Raw genomic sequence first — 19,962 nt, forward strand, 5'->3', positions numbered from 1 at the left:
AACTGCAGCTAGATACACCAGTTTATGGTAATGTTATGCGTTTGTATTTATGGTAATGTTATTTTTGTTTGTATTTTTATATTTTAAACATGTTCTTTTATGTTTTTGGTTAGTAAACCTGATATTTTCTGTTTTTTTACTCTTTAATCGATTAAGTGTTTAATAAAAGTTTATTATTTTTGTGAGGTTTATTATTGTGATAAGATATAACATTAGTAGAAAACCATTTTTACGCGCAAATGAGCTTAGTTTTTAAAAAATCGCAATATTTAAACGAAAAACAGCACCCAGCAATGATAAAATGCTATGCCGTGGGCTCCGTAATGGTGGCAACTATGACGTCATAGACGCGAGACAATGGATAACAAGACTCGTTGTTTTACAATCCGTTTCCTAACTTGGTCTATACTAACTTTGGGTGGGACTACTCGGTATTTCTATTGCTTTGGTTATACCATTGTTCAAGCGTGACATGTAAACAAAGCGCCAGCTGTCAGTTGTGAATTGACCTACTGGGCATCTATGTTTCGATTTCTATTTTATTAGGTTTGTAGGTTTTAATATAAAGAACTCCATTATATTACTGAGAACGCATTGGCGGTGCAACCACGACATAAAGAAAACGGCTGTAAATCTAAGATCTTCAGCTTGTACAAATTCGCCAAACATGAAAAGGAACAAACAGGCGAGCGTGCAACCACCAGACATACATATGTGGGTACAGTTTTCACTATCGTAATGGTGCTAAATTCCCCACCCCTAAAATTCACCAACAACTAAGGCTTAAACCCAAACATTACCTCTTTTAATTAATTGCCTATTTATGTAGTTTTAGCAGTATTCTTCACTTGTATCACAAGGCTTTATTTAATACCAAAAGCTGTCCAACTCATATTTTATAAAACATATACTTTGCCTTTGTACAAATAAAATAATATTTTATACCATTTTAAACATTAAACAGCACTGATTCAAATATTTTAGTTTTGTTAAAATTTGTTAAGTTTGGCCAAGTTTTGAAATGGTTTGCATGCAGAGATATATTCAATATTAAAACCCTCTCAACTGAATTAAACCAAGTGTAGCCTTAGTCTCCAGGTTATTTGCAAAATTAAAGTATAGTTAAATGATGGTATAAACAATCGGCCGTTTTATAATCATTTTTACCTTAAAATAGGCATTAGTAATGTTTTTTTGTTCAAATACAGTTGCCAGTCCAATGATTCAAAGTTCATTCATGTGATAAAAGATGTTGATTATCAATTTTCAAGAAAAATAGCTGTGTGTTCTGCTGGAGGGCATTTGCGACCTGTTCTAATGTTGTTGGAATTATCAGGTCATGGCATTCCTTGGTTTCTTGGAACAATACTAACAATCTTTAACTCTATTGATGGAGTAAAAGAAACATGCATGAATTTACTGCTAGCATTGATTTTTGATTTGTTTGTGGTGGCTCTTATTAAAGGATTATTTCGAAGACCGCGCCCAACCTATAATAAGCAAGACATGCTGGCTACTGTGTCTTTGGATGTATATTCATTTCCATCTGGCCATTCCACAAGATCAGTAATGGTTGCTTTCTTTTTGATAAACCAATTTAATTTAAGTTTGTTTTGTAAGGTTTTGTTAATAATATGGTCATTTTGTGTTTGTACTTCACGAGTTATGCTTGGGAGACACCATATTTCTGATGTTATTTGTGGTTTTTTTATTGGTTATTCACAGTACTACATAGTCGTACAGTTTTGGTGGTCATACTTTGATTTTTCTGAAATGTTACATTTTATTTGGTAAAAAACAACTTTAACACAAAACATTCTTACTATTTTCTCACTTTAAGCAAAATGGGAAAATGAACATCTGGCTTATACGACTTATTTTTAATCAAGTACTCTAAATGTTGCTTATAAATATGATGATTGTATTGCTCAATTTGAACAACGTCGGTAAATTTTAACTTGCATAACTCGGCAAAATTATGAAATGTGTTGCCTCTTTGCGGAGCAAATATAAAAGCTGTACCTCCTACCTTCAAAACAGAATAAATTGTATCGACAAGAAACGACCTGAACTCATCAAAAAATAAACAATCTGCACATAAAGCAAAGTCAAATGTTTCTGTGTATTGAGAATAGGTTGCTGGCATATCCCATCTCAAATCTGTTGCTGATACTTGTGCCTTGTTTGTTCCATTCGATACATTCATTTGGTTGGTGTGTATGGCATCGTTTAGCATGTTAACACATTTACTATTTCCATCAGTAATGAGGACACGCGTGGATGGTGAATTAAAAGCAATGCACATAGCAGCAAGACTTGAACTTCCACCACCGAGTTCAATTACAGAATTTCCACAAAATAAGTCAAGGTTTGACATGCAATAATATGCCATAATTTCTTCACTAGGCCATATGCATACATTTCCAGTGTTATTAAATGATGTTATTTCCTACAAAGAAAACAATTTTTAGTAAGACTTGGAAATTAGAAAGCTCCATATGAAAGGAGATAATATTATACTTGGGTGATCCTAGTATACAGGGCGCCATTTTTAACTGCCATTTTTGATACTTTCTAATGATGCCATCACCTTAAGATTTAAACATCATGATTGACAGATATACGTAGAATAATCATTTATTTATGAAATCTTAATTTTCCAAAATTTTTTTTAAAGAACATTATTAAACAGTATTAAATATATATATATATATATATATATATATATATATACCTAAAATATTAAACATCATGTTAAAAAAATGGGAAAATAGATATTAAATATGAAAATGTAAATCTAATTGGTATTAAATAAGTATAAATGTAAATCTAATTTTCTATTAAGTTATGGAGAGTTTTTTATTGTCCTGTAGTAAAGACCGAAAACGTATCACGTACCTTTAAGTTCGTCTTTGGGTTTGGGTGATTTATCCAAATATCTTTAATACTAAGCATTGAATTGCAAACGTATGCGAACCACCGGCAGTCGTTTTCTTCTTTTCGTGATTTCACACAGGCCTTTTCAAGGCAATTGCATTTTTTTCTAGTAAATAAATTAAAGCAAAACGAGTTTCGCGTTGATTGTGATTCACACCCATCACCAATTCGTTTCTCAACGATGGCATTCTTTAGAACACCCCATCTTTCTTTGCCTTTAGACATGCTGCTTAAAACAAAATAAGTTTTATTTTGCTTCTTTGACGTTAGAGTCCACACCACAGTCCATGTCGGTTCACTTTCTATTTACTTTCTTTTTTTAGATGCGGCTAATCGAAAGCAGATCGAAAGTTATTCCATTCTTTCCGATGGGTGGCGGTATTGAATATATGAATGAAGTTTATTTCGTCTTTTCGGTCAGAACAGGAAACTGAGTAAAGTTAACAAAAGCGAAAAGACGGGTAGTAACGATCTTATGTATTTGTAGTAATGTTTTGGTGACAAAAACAACTCTTATAAAGTATCAACCGGAATAAAACGACTGAATTTTTTAAATTAACTCTGTCTCTATACAAACGTATAAATCACTAACAAGAACATCTAATAGACACCTCCTTTACGTTTTAATTACTCTAAAGCGCTCGCTAAAATCAATGCGCTGGAATGAACGACATATAAACACGCATAAAATCATAGATACGGTGAAAGTGGCAAATTTTTATTGTATATATGCCGTTGCTTGAATCGATACTGGTTTAAACTTTAAACCATGTCGCTCTCGTAGGTTTGAACTAAAACGATTAAAACCATCGTTGTCGTTTGGTTTGAACCAGAGTCCATATATAAACAGTCTATATACGAACTCTGGTTTGAACCAAAGTTTATATAGATTTTTAAACCATTTTGTTGAAATCAGCATTAGTTTGGTTTGGGGTTGTGCAATTGTTGCAACTCGACCATATAGAGGGCGCCATGAACTCGACGCTTAAAGTGACGTCACATAACCCAACCACAATGAGACTCGGTGCGAGTTAGGCTAGCGTGCGGACGTGTTTTGCAAGATGAGCGAAAAGGCTAGTTTCGCTAGGGTGGTGAGCACCCAAAAGAACAATCTGCTCAAACGACCCAATTGTTTGAACTTTAAGACAGAAAAGCAAATCAAGCGCTATGAGGTGATTGAATTATTAAAGAAAATTGGGTTTGAAAAAAGCAAAATTGTGGGAATTGCCGAAATGAAGGGGACAAAAATTGATATTACCTGCAGCTCAAGGCCTAATGTTCTGGAACTCAGGGAAAAGCTGGCAAATATTGAAAATATTCGTAACTTGTATCTGTATGAGTCGGACAATGTCAATGTCGTTTTGGGTTGGGTTCCAATACCATTCCCCGACTCAGCAATTCTAAACTTTCTACAAACCAACCATGGAAATGTGGACAAACTCGTACAAAGAACTGACAAGGATGGACTCAAAACTGGAGTAAGAATAGTGGTAATGAAAAAAGAGGACCTTGAAAAGCAGCCAATACCAAGCTATATATCTATCAATAATTCGGAATTCTATGTAACGTACAATGGTCAAACGGTCACATGCAAATACTGTGGGGAATTTGGACATAAACAAGCTGATTGTGCAAAGAGGATAAAGGATTACCCAAGATTAGAAAACACGAAACAGAACAACAAGGAACAACAATATCATAAAATGGAGGAGGAAATTCATCCGCGTGACGTCACAACTTCCACGCCAAAGGCATCAACACGTAGTTTGTCTCGAACCACACCGGCCCTCGAGCAAATACCAGCAGCTCAAGGAAGGAGAGGAGAGGAAGGTGAGAAGGAGGAGACAGAAAAAAATAGTGAAGCGGAACCTGAAAAGTCAAGGTCGAAAAGACCACTCTCGAGCCCTGAAGACGGCAATAAACCAAAACTGCACTCTATTAGTCTCAGTGTAACAAGGCTACCGGTGTGTTGTCCGAACTGCAAAACCGAAGGATTATCAACGGAAAGTGCGAAGTCATATCATTGCTGGGGTTGCTCACGTGAGTTTGACGTAGCACGCACCTGCTGCACAGACGACTTGTTCCTTAAAAACAGTGACATACAAGAAACAATCTGCCCTATGTGCCAAAGAGGAATGAGAAAAATGCCGTGTTGCAATACACTTCAACCGGAATTTCGTTTAGAAGATGGCTGCTACGAATGCGTGGCTTGTCAGAGGTACTCTCTTGTTTGCACTTGTTTAACTTTTAATTGTTTTAGTAAAGATTATACGAGTAAAACCTGTAAAAATACGGCATGTAAAAAGAAACTGATTAATTGTAAGTGCGGAAAGAGATATCTCAAAGAACCATTTGGCGACAAGCCATTTTTGTGTGGTTGTGGATATGAATATAGTCATGGCAACTAGCTATACGGTGAATGAATTACTGATTATTATGTTTATGTTTTATTTTCAAATGTCAGTTAATATTGCTTCATATAATGTGGCTGGTTTGCGAGACAGCAAAAAGAGAAAGGCAGTTTTCAACTTTATTCGCGGAAAAAAACTTAACTTTACGTTTTTGCAAGAAACCCATGGTTCCGTGGACTGTAAAAAACTATGGGAATTGGAATGGGGAGCACAGATCATTTGGGCTAATGGCTCCAATCGTAGTAGAGGTGTTGCAATACTATGCGACAATAAAACGTCATATAGTTTGGTGAATATTAATGTCGACCCAGAGGGTAGATATGTAATGGCTGAAGTTCGAATCCAATCGCGAACGCTACTGTTAGTTAACATATACGCGCCAAACAAAGACAATCCAACTTTCTTCGAGAATTTGTTTCGAACGGTTTTTCGCTCCGCATCTAACGCAGACATAATCATAGGGGGGGATTTCAATCTTACCTTAGAACCGAACATGGACAGACATCGACCGGACGCCGAAAGAAACCGCAATGCAAGGGGTGTTGTTTTGGCGCATATGCAAACTCTTGGGTTAGAAGACGCGTTTCGAATAAAAAACAAAACCTTGAAAAAATTTACCCGTTATCAATCGAATCCCTACTCAGCAGGTCGCCTTGATTTCTTTTTGATTTCGCAACAAGTCGTAACAAAAGTGGCGGACTGCGATATCCGTCCTAGCATAAAATCCGATCACAGTCTTGTAATATTGTCGCTGCGTCTGTCGCCTGTTCACAGAGGCAGGGGTCTCTGGAAACTAAACACCTCTTTACTTCGGAACGAGGAGGTGGTCTCTAAAATACGAAGCGTAATCCGGGACTTCGACATAACCAACCCTCGTGGGCATGTCGATGCACATGTTAGGTGGGACACGTTAAAGTGTGTGATACGGGGAGAATTTATAAGACTGAGCGCACAATATAAAAAGGCGGCTCAAAAGGCTCAGAAGGAGTTGGAAAATAAATTAGGAAATGTAGAAGCTGAAATCGCGGATTCGGGAATTAATCCAGATGATAGTCTTTTGGGACACAGAGAGCAACTACGCAGTGAATTGAATGAAATGATTGAACGTCGTTCTCATGGTGCTACTGTAAGAAGTCGTGCCCGGTGGGTCGAAAACGGTGATAAATGCTCAAAATTCTTTCTAAATCTAGAAAAACGTAATTCGGAGAAGAAGTCAATTTTGCGACTGAAAAGTAAGAATAAGGTGCTGACGAATCAGCTGGGTATAATCAATGAACTCCGTGATTTCTATAAAAAACTGTATGATCCAGGTCCACAACAAACACCGGCATCTATTGCAAATCACCTAAATTCATTGCCATTACCAAGGCTTAGTTGTGATGACGCTTTTGGCCTAGAGCACCCAATAACCGAGGAAGAAATATTTTCTACCATAAAGTCAATGCCTAATAATAAATCACCTGGTAATGATGGACTGTCAGCAGAATTCTACAAAAGCTTTTGGCCAGATATTAAAACATTCTTGATCGACGCAATTCGGCGCACTGAAGTTATCGGCATGTTAACAAACACACAGACAGAAGGCGTAATATCGCTGATCCCAAAAGACGGTAAAGATCCGCTGTTTGCTACCAATTATCGACCGATCACGCTTCTAAACGTCGATTATAAAATAGTTTCCAAAATTATCAACTTAAGAATAAAATCTACTTTACCCGAGTTAATACACCCGGACCAAAATGGTTTTATTAAGGGTCGATTCATCGGTGATAATATTAGATTGCTATTTGATGTAATTGACTATTGTGACTTAGAAGACGTACCAGGCACAGTTATCAGCCTAGACTTTTATAAGGCCTTTGACACACTGAACTTTAATTTTGTCCACGAAATGATAAAAAACTGGGGGTTTGGGAAATACATACAAAAATGGATTAGTATATTTTACAGAAAGCCACGATGTATAATAACAAATAACGGTCATGTGTCTCGCCTCTTCGAAATAGGCAGAGGTTGCAGGCAGGGAGATCCGATATCTCCATCACTATTCGTTCTCGCCATCGAGACGTTAGCCGCGGAAATTCGCCTAGCTGACTTTAAGGGCGTCAAAATTAATGATACGGAAATTAAGATATCGCTTCTGGCTGATGACACCGTGATATTTACCGACGGTGAGGAGAATAGTTTTAATACGATTTTTAAGATTTTGAACGAGTTTGGCTTAAGAGCTGGATGCGTGGTTAATTTCCAAAAATCACAAGCCTTCTACGTTGGTAGTAAACGAAAATGTTTAAGTAAACCTATGATGGATTTGGGCCTCCTGTGGCCGCAAGACCACATAAAATATTTGGGCATTGAGTTCCCAATACACGACCAAAACGCTAAAATCATAATTGACCTAAATTTGACAAAGCCGCTGAAGAAAATAGCAACTTTGCTAAACATCTGGTCCGGCAGGCCTCTTACCATTCTTGGAAAGGTTACGGTCGTGAAATCCCTGATAATCCCGATACTCACTTACAAAGCAAGCGTTCTCCCAATGCCAATTCCAAAATACATAGTGAAATCACTAAACACAAAGATTTTTCGGTTCATTTGGGGCTCAAAATGGGAACGCATAAAGAGAAAAACACTCTGTCGCGAAATAAAACATGGAGGAACGAACATGATAAACATCGATGCTTACATATTAGCCTTACAATCTAAATGGTTAAAATTTCTGTTAAACCCAGAATATCGATCGCCATGGAAAGAAATTGAATCCCGTTACTTTAACACGGGGGTGTTAATCGCAACATTACAATCATCACTGCGTGAAACATCTGTTGACTTCCAGCGTATACTGCCTATCCGAGCGCTCCGAACCACTTTACTAACGCTCAAACGGATATATGACTGTGGTGCACTGGGGGAGAAAATTAATAGCTCGAGAACATTGTGGTTAAACGCGAAAATTAAATACCGATCTCGTTCCTTTCTAATCCAAGAGTTTGCAAATGTCGGCATAGTAAATTATAATCAACTAATAAATGAAGGTGGAAACTATATGAGCTATACTGAAATTGTTACAAAATACAACGTTAAAGATAATAAGAGCGACTACGAACGCTATAACGAACTCATTAAATCTATACCTGAAAGCTGGGACACAGGCAATATTGTGATAGACAATAACAGCGCCAGTGGGGTGCAACAATTGTTAAATGGCCTAGGAGAATTAAATTCGACAAGCTCGATGTACCGAAGCATTGTTGCGGCGTTGGAGGAACCAATTCTCGGAGCGCAGCAAAAATGGTGCGCAATGATTGGGAACATAGACGACTGGGAGAAAGTTTACATGAACAATTATTTTTGCACGTTGGAAACAAAATTAAGATCTTTTCAAATAAAATTACAAAACCACGCTATTGTAACAAATGAAACACTTTTCAAATTGGGAATTAAAGACACTGACCGATGCGTTTCATGCAAAACAGAAATAGAAACTTTATTACACGCGTTTTATTATTGCCCGAAAGTTAAGCAATTCTGGTATAAAGTTGAAAACTGGATTTGTGCAAGCATCCGGAGGCCCTTTAGTTTTCACTTAAGGCACCTTTTATTTGGTATTACTGACACTCTTGTGAATTGTTTATTATTGTGTGCACGTTTCTGTATATACCGATCTAGAATCCAAGCGACACCACCTGATTTTAATATATTTAAATATGACGCAGAAAATGCTCAAATAACGGAATTTTATATTGCTAAAGCATGTGGGCGAACGTCCACACACTTCTTTAAATGGGGTGCAACCACCTGAACTGTGTACTTGTACATTGCTTCCGCATAGTTGCCATTGTTTGTATTATTTTATTCCAATAAAAAAAAAAAAAAAAAAAAAAAAAAAAAAAAATAACCCAACCACAATGCCGCGTTAATCATGTCAACACTGCGGATACGACTAATTTTATGGGAGACTATTCTTATGAAAACAAACCCCCCGTTGTACGAGGTTAATGATATCCCGTTCAGCCGCTGACATGCCTAAATCGATTCCATTTTATTGCATGACGTCACACTGCTGTCACGTGATTCTGTCCGGTATATAATTCGCCTTTTCCCTAACACACCAACTAATAACGAGAAACGAGATCTAGGCTACCTAACGCCGCTATCGGCACCAAGACCTTGAGGTCAATCAAGGACTCTAGGCTCATGGCGGGCTCTTACGAGCCCTTGCCCGGCCGTCAAGTATGCTTTTGTCCGATCCTGTATCGTGTACTTGTATACCAAAAACAAAGAATATATAAAATATAGCAAGATATTATGAACTCCGTTTGGTCTCTGGTTATAAAAGCAATTAAGAATTCCGTATGGCACCCCGCTGAAGCCTGTATATAAAGTCGGATCAGTACAAAGTTACTCAACCCAATCAGCAATCCGGTTTATTCAGTAGGAGCTATACAATAACACTAGTTTGGGGTTGTGCAGCGTCACCAAACCGAAATATCATGCATACTTCTCAAAATATCTGCGGGTCTTCTTTAGTGGTTAATTTCATGACTAATAACCATGGCCAAAGTTAGTATAGACCAAGTTAGGAAACGGCGCTCGTGTCCGCCATTACGGAGCCCACAGAGCGTGAATCGCCTATACAAATGCATGGTCGGGGTGTGTTCATTTAGTTCTTGTAAGCGATACAAAGCTAGAAAACACGTATAGCGGTTGTTTTAACATTTAAAATATAATTTATATTTTTTCTAATATAAATCTTGTTATATAATATTAAATCTAGGAATTAATGTGGAGTAAATTAATATCTTGACTGGTTTTCGGCGTACAGTGTGGTTTAACCACAGAAATAAAAAAGAGTAGAACGCGCAAATGCCCAAAACCGTGATATATTCTTTTTTCTATTCACGTGACCCCCAACTCCGTCCCCATTTCCCTTCGTCTCCATTGTAAAAGATAGGCACATAGTATTTTTGGAAGGTTTTAGCTGTTTATTTTAAAAACTACACCAACTATTCAAGTTTATTAGGCCAGTTTAGTTATTTAGTAGGTTAACGCTTACAGTTTACCACTTGTTTAGGAAATTTAATTATTTAAAAAAATTAATTAAAAATTTCAAACAAACGGTTTGTTAGAAGTATATATATATTAGAAAATAGTTTTTTTTTACACTATAACTTTAAATTAAGTCAAAAAACGAAAAAAAAAACTACATAAAACGCCATCGGCTCTATTGACTACAATAGGTAACGGGAACGACCCGCGAAAGAAAGAGAGTATATCACCTCTCTCCTTTGCAGACATTGGAGATGCGCGTTCTATTCTTTTTTTATTTCTGTGGGTTTAACAGGGTACTTTACGTTGGCGATTAAGACTAGCAGCAATCAGCTTAGTTTACATATTAGTATATGATCATACCTACGAATCTACAGAGCCATTCTTTACTACATTTATAAATAATCCAACATGAGTGGACATGCAGCTCCAAACTGCTTAAGTACTAGTAGATAAGGTGTTCGTGTTTTTCGATTTCATAAAGACCCGGAACGCAGAAAAGGTAGCTTACTAATTCAAGCAGAGGACCAAAAATAGTAACTCAGTATTGTTTTCCTCGTAAACTAAGCTGAATGCTGCTAGTCTTAATCGCCAACGTAAAGTACCCTGTTAAACCACACTGTACACCGAAAACCAGTCAAAATATTAATTTACTTCACATTAATTCCTAGATTTAATATTATATAACAAGATTTATATTAGAAATTATATTTTAAATGTTAAAACAACCGCTTTACGTGTTTTCTAGCTTTGTATCGCCCACAAGAACCAAATAAACACACGCCGACCATGCATTTGTATAGGCGATTCACGCTCTGTGGGCTCCGTAATGGCGGACACGAGCGCCTTTTCCTAACTTGGTCTATACTAACTTTGACCATGGTCCTCTGTTATAGAGGGCGCCATGCTAATAACTAGGGATGTGCTGAAGTTGTAAAAGCTCGGGTTCGCCGAGCTTCAACGAAAAGCTCGGCACGAGCTCGAGCCCGAGCACCTATGACGTCACTAAGGAGAAAGGCGTACGAGAACGCGTTCATATTCAGTCGAAAAGCGTCGCTAATTTAAATATTACAGAGCACGTGGTTTGCGGTTAAAAAGACGTCTCGTTTCGTAATTTCCAATAAAAATTATTTAATTAAAAAGTATTTATAACTTTTGCAGCCAGTGGTGCAACTAGCGCGTTCAAAAGGGGTCTGTCATACAGATAAAAAACAACGTTATCTCTAAAGCGAAATAAACGCTTTAGATATTGGTGTTGCACACAAATCTTTCTATTCTACTTTATGCGGTAAATTAGGACTAATATTACATTATTTATACTTAATTAGAAACGTCTTTTTAATAAATGAAACATTGGTGCAAGTTTTACGCATGTCCATCGTGGATAATCTAACGATTATTTACATCATAATAACTTTAATAAACCATTACGATTGTTACATTACAAACGAGATTGTTATAAAACAATCGTGTTTTATTCGCTTCCAGTTTGTGTATAATTTTTTTTTCTGATGATTAGTTTAAATGCAGGTAAATCGCGATTATGTAAATTTTAATTGATACAAATATAAGAGCGAAGAGCGACGATATCAGTAAATTGGAACCAACAGAGATTGCAATATGATATTACATAGTATCGTCCCGGTCGAGCTTGGACAGAGGCCAAAAAACATCGTTTGATGGCACCGCACGAGAACCGGAGTTTCATTACGTCATTATTCACGAGAATAAGTTCACAACGATTGCTTCGTTTGTTAGGTGTAGAATGTATGCTACTGCATGCGTCTTCCTTTATACGCCGGCGCAGAGCGTATAAATGTGACGCTCATACACGATGTTTCGAACTTGTGGTTGGTTGGAAGTGGGAACATTCTTCCGATTGTTATATTATGAAACGTCATAATTTATAGTTATGTTGTTATAGGACAAGTGAAGTAACAATTAAATGAAACATGTTCCAATTCCCAGCGAAAGAAAGTAATATTGAATGCAACGCCTGTTTTAGCACTTACTGTCTGGGTGCGTGTTTGCGGAAATGGGGTCTGTCATTACAACAAAACAGCCCCCATGGTTGCAGCAGTTTATTTATTTCATTATAAAAAAGTTTAAGAGTTATTAGTTTTTTATTTAAAATCAGATACAGGAACATTGCGCGCTCGTGTAATTTGACACCGGCTGTAATTCCATACGGGCAGTTTCACTAACGTTGCGATTCGTTACTTGCGAAAGAGCAAATTCACAACGAACGAAAAATAATTAAAAAGGAAGCTACGCTGACTGTTCTCGTTATCTTCTCTTAGTAGCTTCACTTTTTTTCATTTTCAGTATTTTTCTCTCGCGTGCAACATTATAGCAATAGCATATGAGGCTCGGCGCTCGGCCCAGATTTCAGCCGAACGCCGAGGGTCAAAAAAGGGGACGCTCGGGCACGAGCTTTTGAGTTCGGGCTCGGCTCGGCACATCCCTACTAATAACCTAATATCAATATTAGCATAGAAACCTAAATGCATAAACCAAGATTTGTTTGCTGGTCAAGTACAAAAGACCTGGCTGATTCAGGTTTAAACTGTATAAAACTTTCGGCCATTTTTGATGGTTTCCGTCACCAACAAAACGCCATTAATTTTTGTAAAAAGTATACAGGGAAAATATTAAACATTTCCAACTTTGCAAAGTTTAGTTAAGATTGTAGATATTGCTTCACTTTCTGAACATGCGTATAAAACGTCTGTCAAATTTCAAATGTATTAACAATGTATGGGCGGAAATACTTTTATAGGTAATAAAAATACTTACGTTTACTGTTACCACCTGTTTAGAATAAAAAGTGCCAATAAAAAATACCATTGTCATGCATGCCCTGTTTACATTAATAAACAATTTGTAATTAAAAAACAAACAATACATGTAAATTTAAAAAAATTACAAAATTGTCATGCCCATATAATGCAGCCATAAACAGTTTGGCAGCGAAGCATGACTACTGGCAGCACAAGTGCAACGGCTATTGTAAAAACAATAATAAAATATACAGCTGTTAGAATGTAAAAATAATTGGCAAAATAGTGCACGAATACAACAGGAAACTTATGTGTAATAAAATGAGATTATTTAATAATGATGAAACTAAAATGTTGGGCTGTTAAACAATAAAACATGGATGATTGGGTTTGCTGTAATTTTAGTTGTAGCGTCTAAGTTTTATTGCACAAGATAGCAGATGTAAACTACTTGTGTTCTCATGGACGGCGAATTAATCTTAACATGGTCTTGTTCTCATCATCTAGCATCTTGTTATCCTTTTTTAATTGTTGGTTTTCATTTTCCAACTGATGCATCTCCTGCAAATTATTCATTTCTATAAATTAAATTTATTTATTCTTCTATTAGCATAAGTGGTGTTCTTACTTTTTTTGGGTCCCAGTATTTCATGTGCTTTAATTGAAATGTGAATACATTACTCAAGAAGCCAATAACTTTGTATCACTTGCATTGCTACTCATGGTATTACAAACACTTTTTAACTTAAAATCAACATTTATTCTGATAGAATACAGCATATTAACTCACATTATCCATTGTTTTCAACTCTTTGCGAAGCTTAGCGATTGTAAACTCTGCATCTTCCAGTTTTCGTTGCAAAGTTTTAATCTCAGAATTCTGAAATGTTTTCGTTTTAATAACTAATAGATAAGGCAAAATATACTGCAGACTACTAGATACATAAAAATTACTATAGGACTTAAATGACCTGCAAGACTTAATGAACCTAATGTAACCGGTCTTTCTATACATTCAATATTCAACACAGCAAGTTTTAAATAATTTATAGACATTATCATGCCAAGCCAGAATTGATGAAAGCTTGAAGCTAAATATGCAGCAAAGCCTTTCAAAGTAACAGTCGAACCGTTCTACTAGTAAACTGCCCAATTCTTATTTGGTAATTTAAACTAAATTTGGAGATTGCAACAAAACATATTCGTTAGAGCTAACGTTCTGTATGTGAGGTTAACGGTGACCTGTTTAATCAACCCTCTGAATATATTTCCCCAAACTGTCAGTTATAGAATAGATATAAGAAAATCAGTTAAATTAAAAATGGAAGAAGGTTAAACATCTGTAAAATATTAAGTTTCTGTTATTTTAGTGTCCAGCATGGCCACAGTGGTCCTGGCTGCCTCTAGCTTACAGGTTCAGGGTTTGTGGGCTACACATAAAAAGACGCAAAAACAGTTACTCACAAAGTTACATTCTGTGGTAACTCGTAAGCAGATTATTAATAAATAGGTTTGGCAATAGAAATTATTAATCAACCTTGGAGCCAATTGCTTTGCTGGCTTCATTTTCACTTTGACACCTGGAACAGCCATGTTCATTCTTTGTATCAACACCACTACCATGTAGCTGTAAGTCAGATACATTCAAATTGAACCTAAACAGAACAACAAATATAAATTACTACTTTATTTGTAACATGACACTAAGAACAGAGAAGTTAAAATCAAATGTTTCTGTACACTTAAAATATTTTCGACCGAGGGCAGATTTGCTGATGCCATATGCCTGAAGTTGTAAAATAAAAATTGCAAAAGCAACCAAAGTGTATGCATATTAAATAATAATACAAGCGCTAAACAAAAGTCTCCAACTCCAAATATATTTAAAAAAATAAAATTATAGCTTAAAATATTTTGTTCACAATGAAACCGACCTTGACACTGTTGAATCACTTGGAGGGGAAAACTCATTGCTTTGTGTGTTTTTAACCGTTTCTGTTTCATCAGCATTCACCTAAATATCTTTACTAAAACATACGACTGTACATTTTATATCAAGATTTAAAACTTAGAAGCTTACAGTTACAGTTACAGCTAAGGCTACCTGTAAGCATAGGCACTAAAAATGCACAGGGATATATATGTGACAATATGTTTCCATTATTTAATATTTAATGCAGTGCAGAAAATTCCAGGGTATCTTGCTTCCGCAAATTTGGTGCCTATGTCTGTGAGCTTCTTAAACTAAAAAAACAACCTTGTGTTCACTGTTGTGGTTAAGGTTACATTTACATATATGAATAGTGAAGTATTCCCATAATGGGATAATGTCTGTTTAAAACCTAGACACCTTTTAAAGTTACAATTATTGTGGTTAGGGCAGCTTCAAAAGGTGCACTTTGGTTGATTTTTACTTTTATCATATTGAACCAACACTTCAGCCAAGGAAAAATAAAAATATTTACCTTTTGCTTTTCCACATCACCCGAGTTATCTGCTTCATTTTGAATATCCTTTAAAGAAACAACACCGGTACTTCTTCGTTTTTGACGTAACATTCTTTTTTCTCTTTGCTGTTTTCCCCGTCTTGCACTTGGACCTGATTTTTTCTCTTGTGGAGAAGTAGATGTATCAGTTTGTTCTGTTTGAACAGGTGGCTCACTTTGCTTCACGTCTCCATTTTGATTGGATCGAACTTTCAAGGGGGCTGGAGTCACAACAATTTCTGGGAAAACATTTTTTAAACTCTATAAATCACAAGGTAGGCCATAAGTCTACTTAAGACGCGACGAATCATTTATATGATTTATATAGTAATGCACAAATAGGTGGCAACTGAAAACAATATAAAAGCTTTGGTAAAAAGCAGCAATTTCTATTATAACAGTAAAGAGAGATCATGGAAATTTGCCACAACCCAGTAAACTCACATATACCATGATTATATAATCCTATGTAAAATTCTCATTGTACATGCTAAAGCAACCATTAACCAAAACAACAAATCATGGAAACCAATATAACATAAATAAAATACAAACTGTTTGTTAAAAAGTTGTACGAAACCATCGGAAAGAAGGTTCAAACAGTTTTATGGTAACACCAGCTTAGCAACTTTATATGAAAAACACACATAAGTATAATACCTAGCAATTTAACCCCACTGAAGCAGAACAAAAGTTTGCTTTTAAATCCTAGTACAGCTGGCTGAAGATCCACATATTTAAACTCACAAAAATGTATTTCCAGTTTAAAACTTTAAATGGTGATTAAAACAATAAGACAATGACACAAATATTTAAAGTAGGCTATAACCATTCAAACATAATTTCACCGGTATTTTTTCTTTCAAAATTTGCTGTCATGGTTTCAATTAAGGTTGATTTACGGCGTGGCAAAGGACTTCTATTAGCTGTAAATAAATTTATATGATTAGACTATAATATTACTGTGCACCACTGCACTTTTGTCAGGCATTACACATAACTTTCATATATTTGTAGAATCGTATTAATACTTTATGATGGTAAAATGTTAAAAGAACATGATTTAAATCGTTATTTATGAACATTTTAAAATTCAATGTTTTAGGATTATTATGTTTTTCTTCATAAACTAATAATTTGTCTATTGTGCATTACTGAAAGGTAGTTTGTCGGTAAAATCTACCAATTTTAAAGGGTAGAAAGAACAATTTTTACAAGTTGTTGTCAAGGATCCAATGTTTTCAAATATAAATTATGTTGGATTACATTAGAAACAAAATCAATTCTGAAATTAAGGCTATCTCTGTAATGTTGGCTGAATAACACTACAAATAAACTTAAATGCAAATAGGTAATTATTGACCAAAGAGAAAGGATAAACAGTGACTATATATTTAAATGTAGCTTTAACCTGAAGTTGTGTTTCTTTGCGGTGTCTTCATTGCATCTCTTACGCTTCCTTTCGCATCGTTGTCCATCGCCACACTGTTGTTACCGTTACTATTCACTTCATAATCTAAGAATAAAAACAAATATTTAAGTACGCCACATGCGTCCATTCTTTTCATTCCATATCGCCATTAACAGGAGTCAAATTACCAGCATCAACTTTTCCATTTTTTGCTTCCTTCAAATTGACCTAACTTTTGTTTAAAAAGAGTTATTATATGTATGTTACCATTTCGTACAGACAATTTTGTTTTACTCTTAGAGGGTTTTTTATAATTTTTTTAAAAATCGTTTTGTTTTTTAAACATTTAGTGATACCTTTAGATTACATTCGGGCATCTTTGTACATATACAAATTTTTATTTTTCTTGGTATGCCCATTTAATTTCACTATCTTACAATAGTAGGAATTAAAACAAATCAAAATTTGTGGATGCTTGTAACAAAAAATGCCTTGGTGGTAAATAAATAGAATTTATATGATCAGTTTCTGTTTAAAATAATGGATTGAAAGCTTTTTTTAATTTAAAATATAAGACTACATTCTTAAACTACCCGATTTGATTAAAGCAATCAAGGTTTGGATTAAAAAAAAACATATATATATATAATATATATATAATTTAATTTGTTATATTGATTTAATTTTAGCTGTAAAAAGAATTGAGATGTGTGGAAAATAAACAAATCAACAACTGTTTAACAAAAAATAAGTATACGAACAGAGCCCAAAAATATTAAGCTTAACAATACGATATAATACTGATTAAATGCCTTAACTTTAAATGTTTTGTTATTAAACAATATTTTAAGCTAATTTAATTATTTATATTTAAGAGGTCTCAAATAATTTTTATAACTTTATTACTTTAATAATAATAGCCATGATTTGACGTATGAGTTTCCACAATATCTACCAAACTTTGGACGAATTTCTTATGTGGGTTCTCCATTAAAAAAATATGTTTATCATAAAGAGAGATGACTTCAGTATAATTTGCACATGAAACAATCAACCTGCACAGTATGCAAAGTATGGCAGGTGCACAGGCAATTTTATTTACATTTGGGTTATGCACGCCAATTAATTGAACAATGAATAAATTCTGTATCAAATTAAGTAGGAATTCCTACTGCGATTTTGAAATATATGTACTTTGCATGTCGTATTTTAATGATAGCACACGCGCACCCCCAAAATGTCTTGCACGCACGAGATTATGTGAGAAACTGCCATATTCTGCAGGCGGGTGGGTCAGTAATGCATTACGTAGCAGAAGAATAGGCACTAGTCAAGAATCCTCCGGTACATAGCAAAATATTGGAAAGTTTTAGAGGTTGGTGGTTTGGGGTTGATGGTTGGAGGGTTGGTGGTTATATGGGTTGGAAGTTAAGGGTTAGTGGTTAGCAAATAAGATGGGGGAGGATTCTTCACCACCACCGAAGAATATTATAATTATATATTGTAATAGTTTTTTGCAATGTTTCCTACTTTAACCCAATAATTTAACACTTGTAAATATAAGAGCGCTTAGTTACAATTTGATGTTTTATTTGTTTGTTTTTCTTTTTAATTGGTGCTAATACCAATAGAAATGAAAGTAAAAAAAAAACATAAAGGTAATAAAATGAAGTAAATAGTTTATTATTTTAAATAAACAATGAATTCAAGTTTAATACTGTGGGTCACGAAATTAAAAAAATCAATAATTGCGGATAGGGTTTATTTGCGAAGTAACTATCCTATGTTAAGGCAGTTCATACCCATACCGTACGTCCCCTACGTAACGTAACCTACCTAAGTCTCTAGAACGAGAAGTTCTATATCTCCTTGAGCTCCTTGGTCTGTCATCCTCACTTGGTCGGTTTGAATGAAACATTGAGTTTGTAAAGATGACAATTTATGATTTTAAATGAATTCCGTGAATAATATCGTGACGGTGGATCAACACTCACCTCCAACCACCAAACAAACAACAGAATTCTGCTGAAACACTGAGATTTAATTTTGACAAAAATCTAAATTAAATGCAGAAAAGTGTTTCCAAATAAAAATGTTCCGCAAAAAAGCACTGTCCATAGAAAATATTTTTATGAACTTTAAAAGATTAGAAATAAATGCATGAGAGTCTAACATAACATGCCAAAACATATTAAAACATAATATTTTATTTATCTTTATGAAAATGATTGTGCAAATCAAATTATTGAAACAAGAGAGCCTAGCTCCAATGCATGGGCACGTACCATTACAAAATGATTATTAAAGAAGATGTATCAATACGCATGGTACGCCTTTGGGACTGTTTGTTGAACTTAAAATTTACATTGAACGTTAATACTAATCACATGATCTACAACCAAAATTAATGTTTTTAATAGTGACCATGAGTTGCTTTCATAAATCGCGTAGTACTAAAGGGGGAGTTGGTATAGGAAAAGTAGTTTTAATGCTTCCCCGTTCGTGTTGTAATATTATGATGCCGCTGTATTAAACGTTAGGCGGATTATCTATCTCATTCTCCCAACGTTCAATGACGCGATAACGGCTGTTCTGATTTGTATTTTAGCGTCTTGAAATGCGGTTGTTTAAGCTTCGGTTCGAGGCTTGACCGCGGTACTCAAAGTTTATAGCATGGTGTTTATAGTTCATACTATGTTTTATTTCTACTGCCCTGAGACGTTACCAAATCCAAAAAATACATTACTGATGTGTGAAACTTATCCTGGTTTGCTTTGTAACACTTTACTCGTTAATTAGGTGATTTTGTCCGCTATGGTTCATATAAGACCCATGGCGTTCTGAAATTTATTTACTGCATCGAATGCAATTAATTAGTTAGGGTACAT

General features: G+C 35.2%; 4 protein-coding genes across 4 annotated transcripts; 2 read left to right on the plus strand and 2 right to left on the minus strand.

Annotated features, from left to right (window-relative positions):
• Nucleotides 1-419: 419 nt before the first annotated feature.
• LOC149739509 (polyisoprenoid diphosphate/phosphate phosphohydrolase PLPP6-like) lies at nucleotides 420-2,062 on the plus strand. Its single transcript, XM_089873192.1, has 2 exons — nucleotides 420-714; nucleotides 1,209-2,062. Exons 1-2 carry the CDS (start codon nucleotides 668-670, stop codon nucleotides 1,792-1,794), a joined length of 633 nt encoding a protein of 210 aa, XP_089729318.1. The 5' UTR covers nucleotides 420-667; the 3' UTR covers nucleotides 1,795-2,062.
• Nucleotides 1,685-3,284, minus strand: LOC149739510 (calmodulin-lysine N-methyltransferase-like). The gene is made up of 2 exons (XM_089873190.1): nucleotides 2,899-3,284; nucleotides 1,685-2,449 (listed from the first exon to the last, which is right to left on the minus strand). Exons 1-2 carry the CDS (start codon nucleotides 3,160-3,162, stop codon nucleotides 1,823-1,825), a joined length of 891 nt encoding a protein of 296 aa, XP_089729316.1. The 5' UTR covers nucleotides 3,163-3,284; the 3' UTR covers nucleotides 1,685-1,822.
• A 652-nt stretch (nucleotides 3,285-3,936) lies between these two features.
• LOC149739511 (uncharacterized) lies at nucleotides 3,937-5,388 on the plus strand. The gene has a single exon (XM_089873188.1). It carries the CDS (start codon nucleotides 3,999-4,001, stop codon nucleotides 5,343-5,345), a length of 1,347 nt encoding a protein of 448 aa, XP_089729314.1. The 5' UTR covers nucleotides 3,937-3,998; the 3' UTR covers nucleotides 5,346-5,388.
• A 7,667-nt stretch (nucleotides 5,389-13,055) lies between these two features.
• Nucleotides 13,056-19,124, minus strand: LOC149739512 (uncharacterized). Its single transcript, XM_089873189.1, has 8 exons — nucleotides 18,911-19,124; nucleotides 17,075-17,179; nucleotides 16,512-16,589; nucleotides 15,643-15,902; nucleotides 15,112-15,191; nucleotides 14,715-14,832; nucleotides 13,968-14,057; nucleotides 13,056-13,738 (listed from the first exon to the last, which is right to left on the minus strand). The coding sequence occupies exons 1-8, from the start codon at nucleotides 18,990-18,992 to the stop codon at nucleotides 13,637-13,639; spliced, it is 915 nt and encodes a 304-aa protein (XP_089729315.1). The 5' UTR covers nucleotides 18,993-19,124; the 3' UTR covers nucleotides 13,056-13,636.
• Nucleotides 19,125-19,962: the final 838 nt, after the last annotated feature.

Source organism: Ciona robusta, chromosome 2 (assembly GCF_009617815.1).
Source record: "Ciona robusta chromosome 2, ASM961781v2".
Classification (NCBI taxonomy): domain Eukaryota; kingdom Metazoa; phylum Chordata; class Ascidiacea; order Phlebobranchia; family Cionidae; genus Ciona; species Ciona robusta.

What these genes read in the sequence shown, in the direction of transcription:
- LOC149739509 (XM_089873192.1), top strand. Translation starts at nt 668, where the DNA reads ATGAAAAGGAACAAACAGGCGAGCGTGCAACCACCAGACATACATAT. An exon ending in CAACCACCAGACATACATAT is followed by an intron (nt 715 to 1,208) that starts GTGGGTACAGTT and finishes GTTCAAATACAG; the next exon opens with TTGCCAGTCCAATGATTCAA.
- LOC149739510 (XM_089873190.1), bottom strand. Translation starts at nt 3,162, where the DNA reads ATGTCTAAAGGCAAAGAAAGATGGGGTGTTCTAAAGAATGCCATCGTT. An exon ending in ACCCAAAGACGAACTTAAAG is followed by an intron (nt 2,450 to 2,898) that starts GTACGTGATACG and finishes TTTTCTTTGTAG; the next exon opens with GAAATAACATCATTTAATAA.
- LOC149739511 (XM_089873188.1), top strand. Translation starts at nt 3,999, where the DNA reads ATGAGCGAAAAGGCTAGTTTCGCTAGGGTGGTGAGCACCCAAAAGAAC.
- LOC149739512 (XM_089873189.1), bottom strand. Translation starts at nt 18,992, where the DNA reads ATGTTTCATTCAAACCGACCAAGTGAGGATGACAGACCAAGGAGCTCA. An exon ending in AGTGATTCAACAGTGTCAAG is followed by an intron (nt 14,833 to 15,111) that starts GTCGGTTTCATT and finishes TGTTCTGTTTAG; the next exon opens with GTTCAATTTGAATGTATCTG. An exon ending in AGTTGAAAACAATGGATAAT is followed by an intron (nt 13,739 to 13,967) that starts GTGAGTTAATAT and finishes AATAATTTGCAG; the next exon opens with GAGATGCATCAGTTGGAAAA.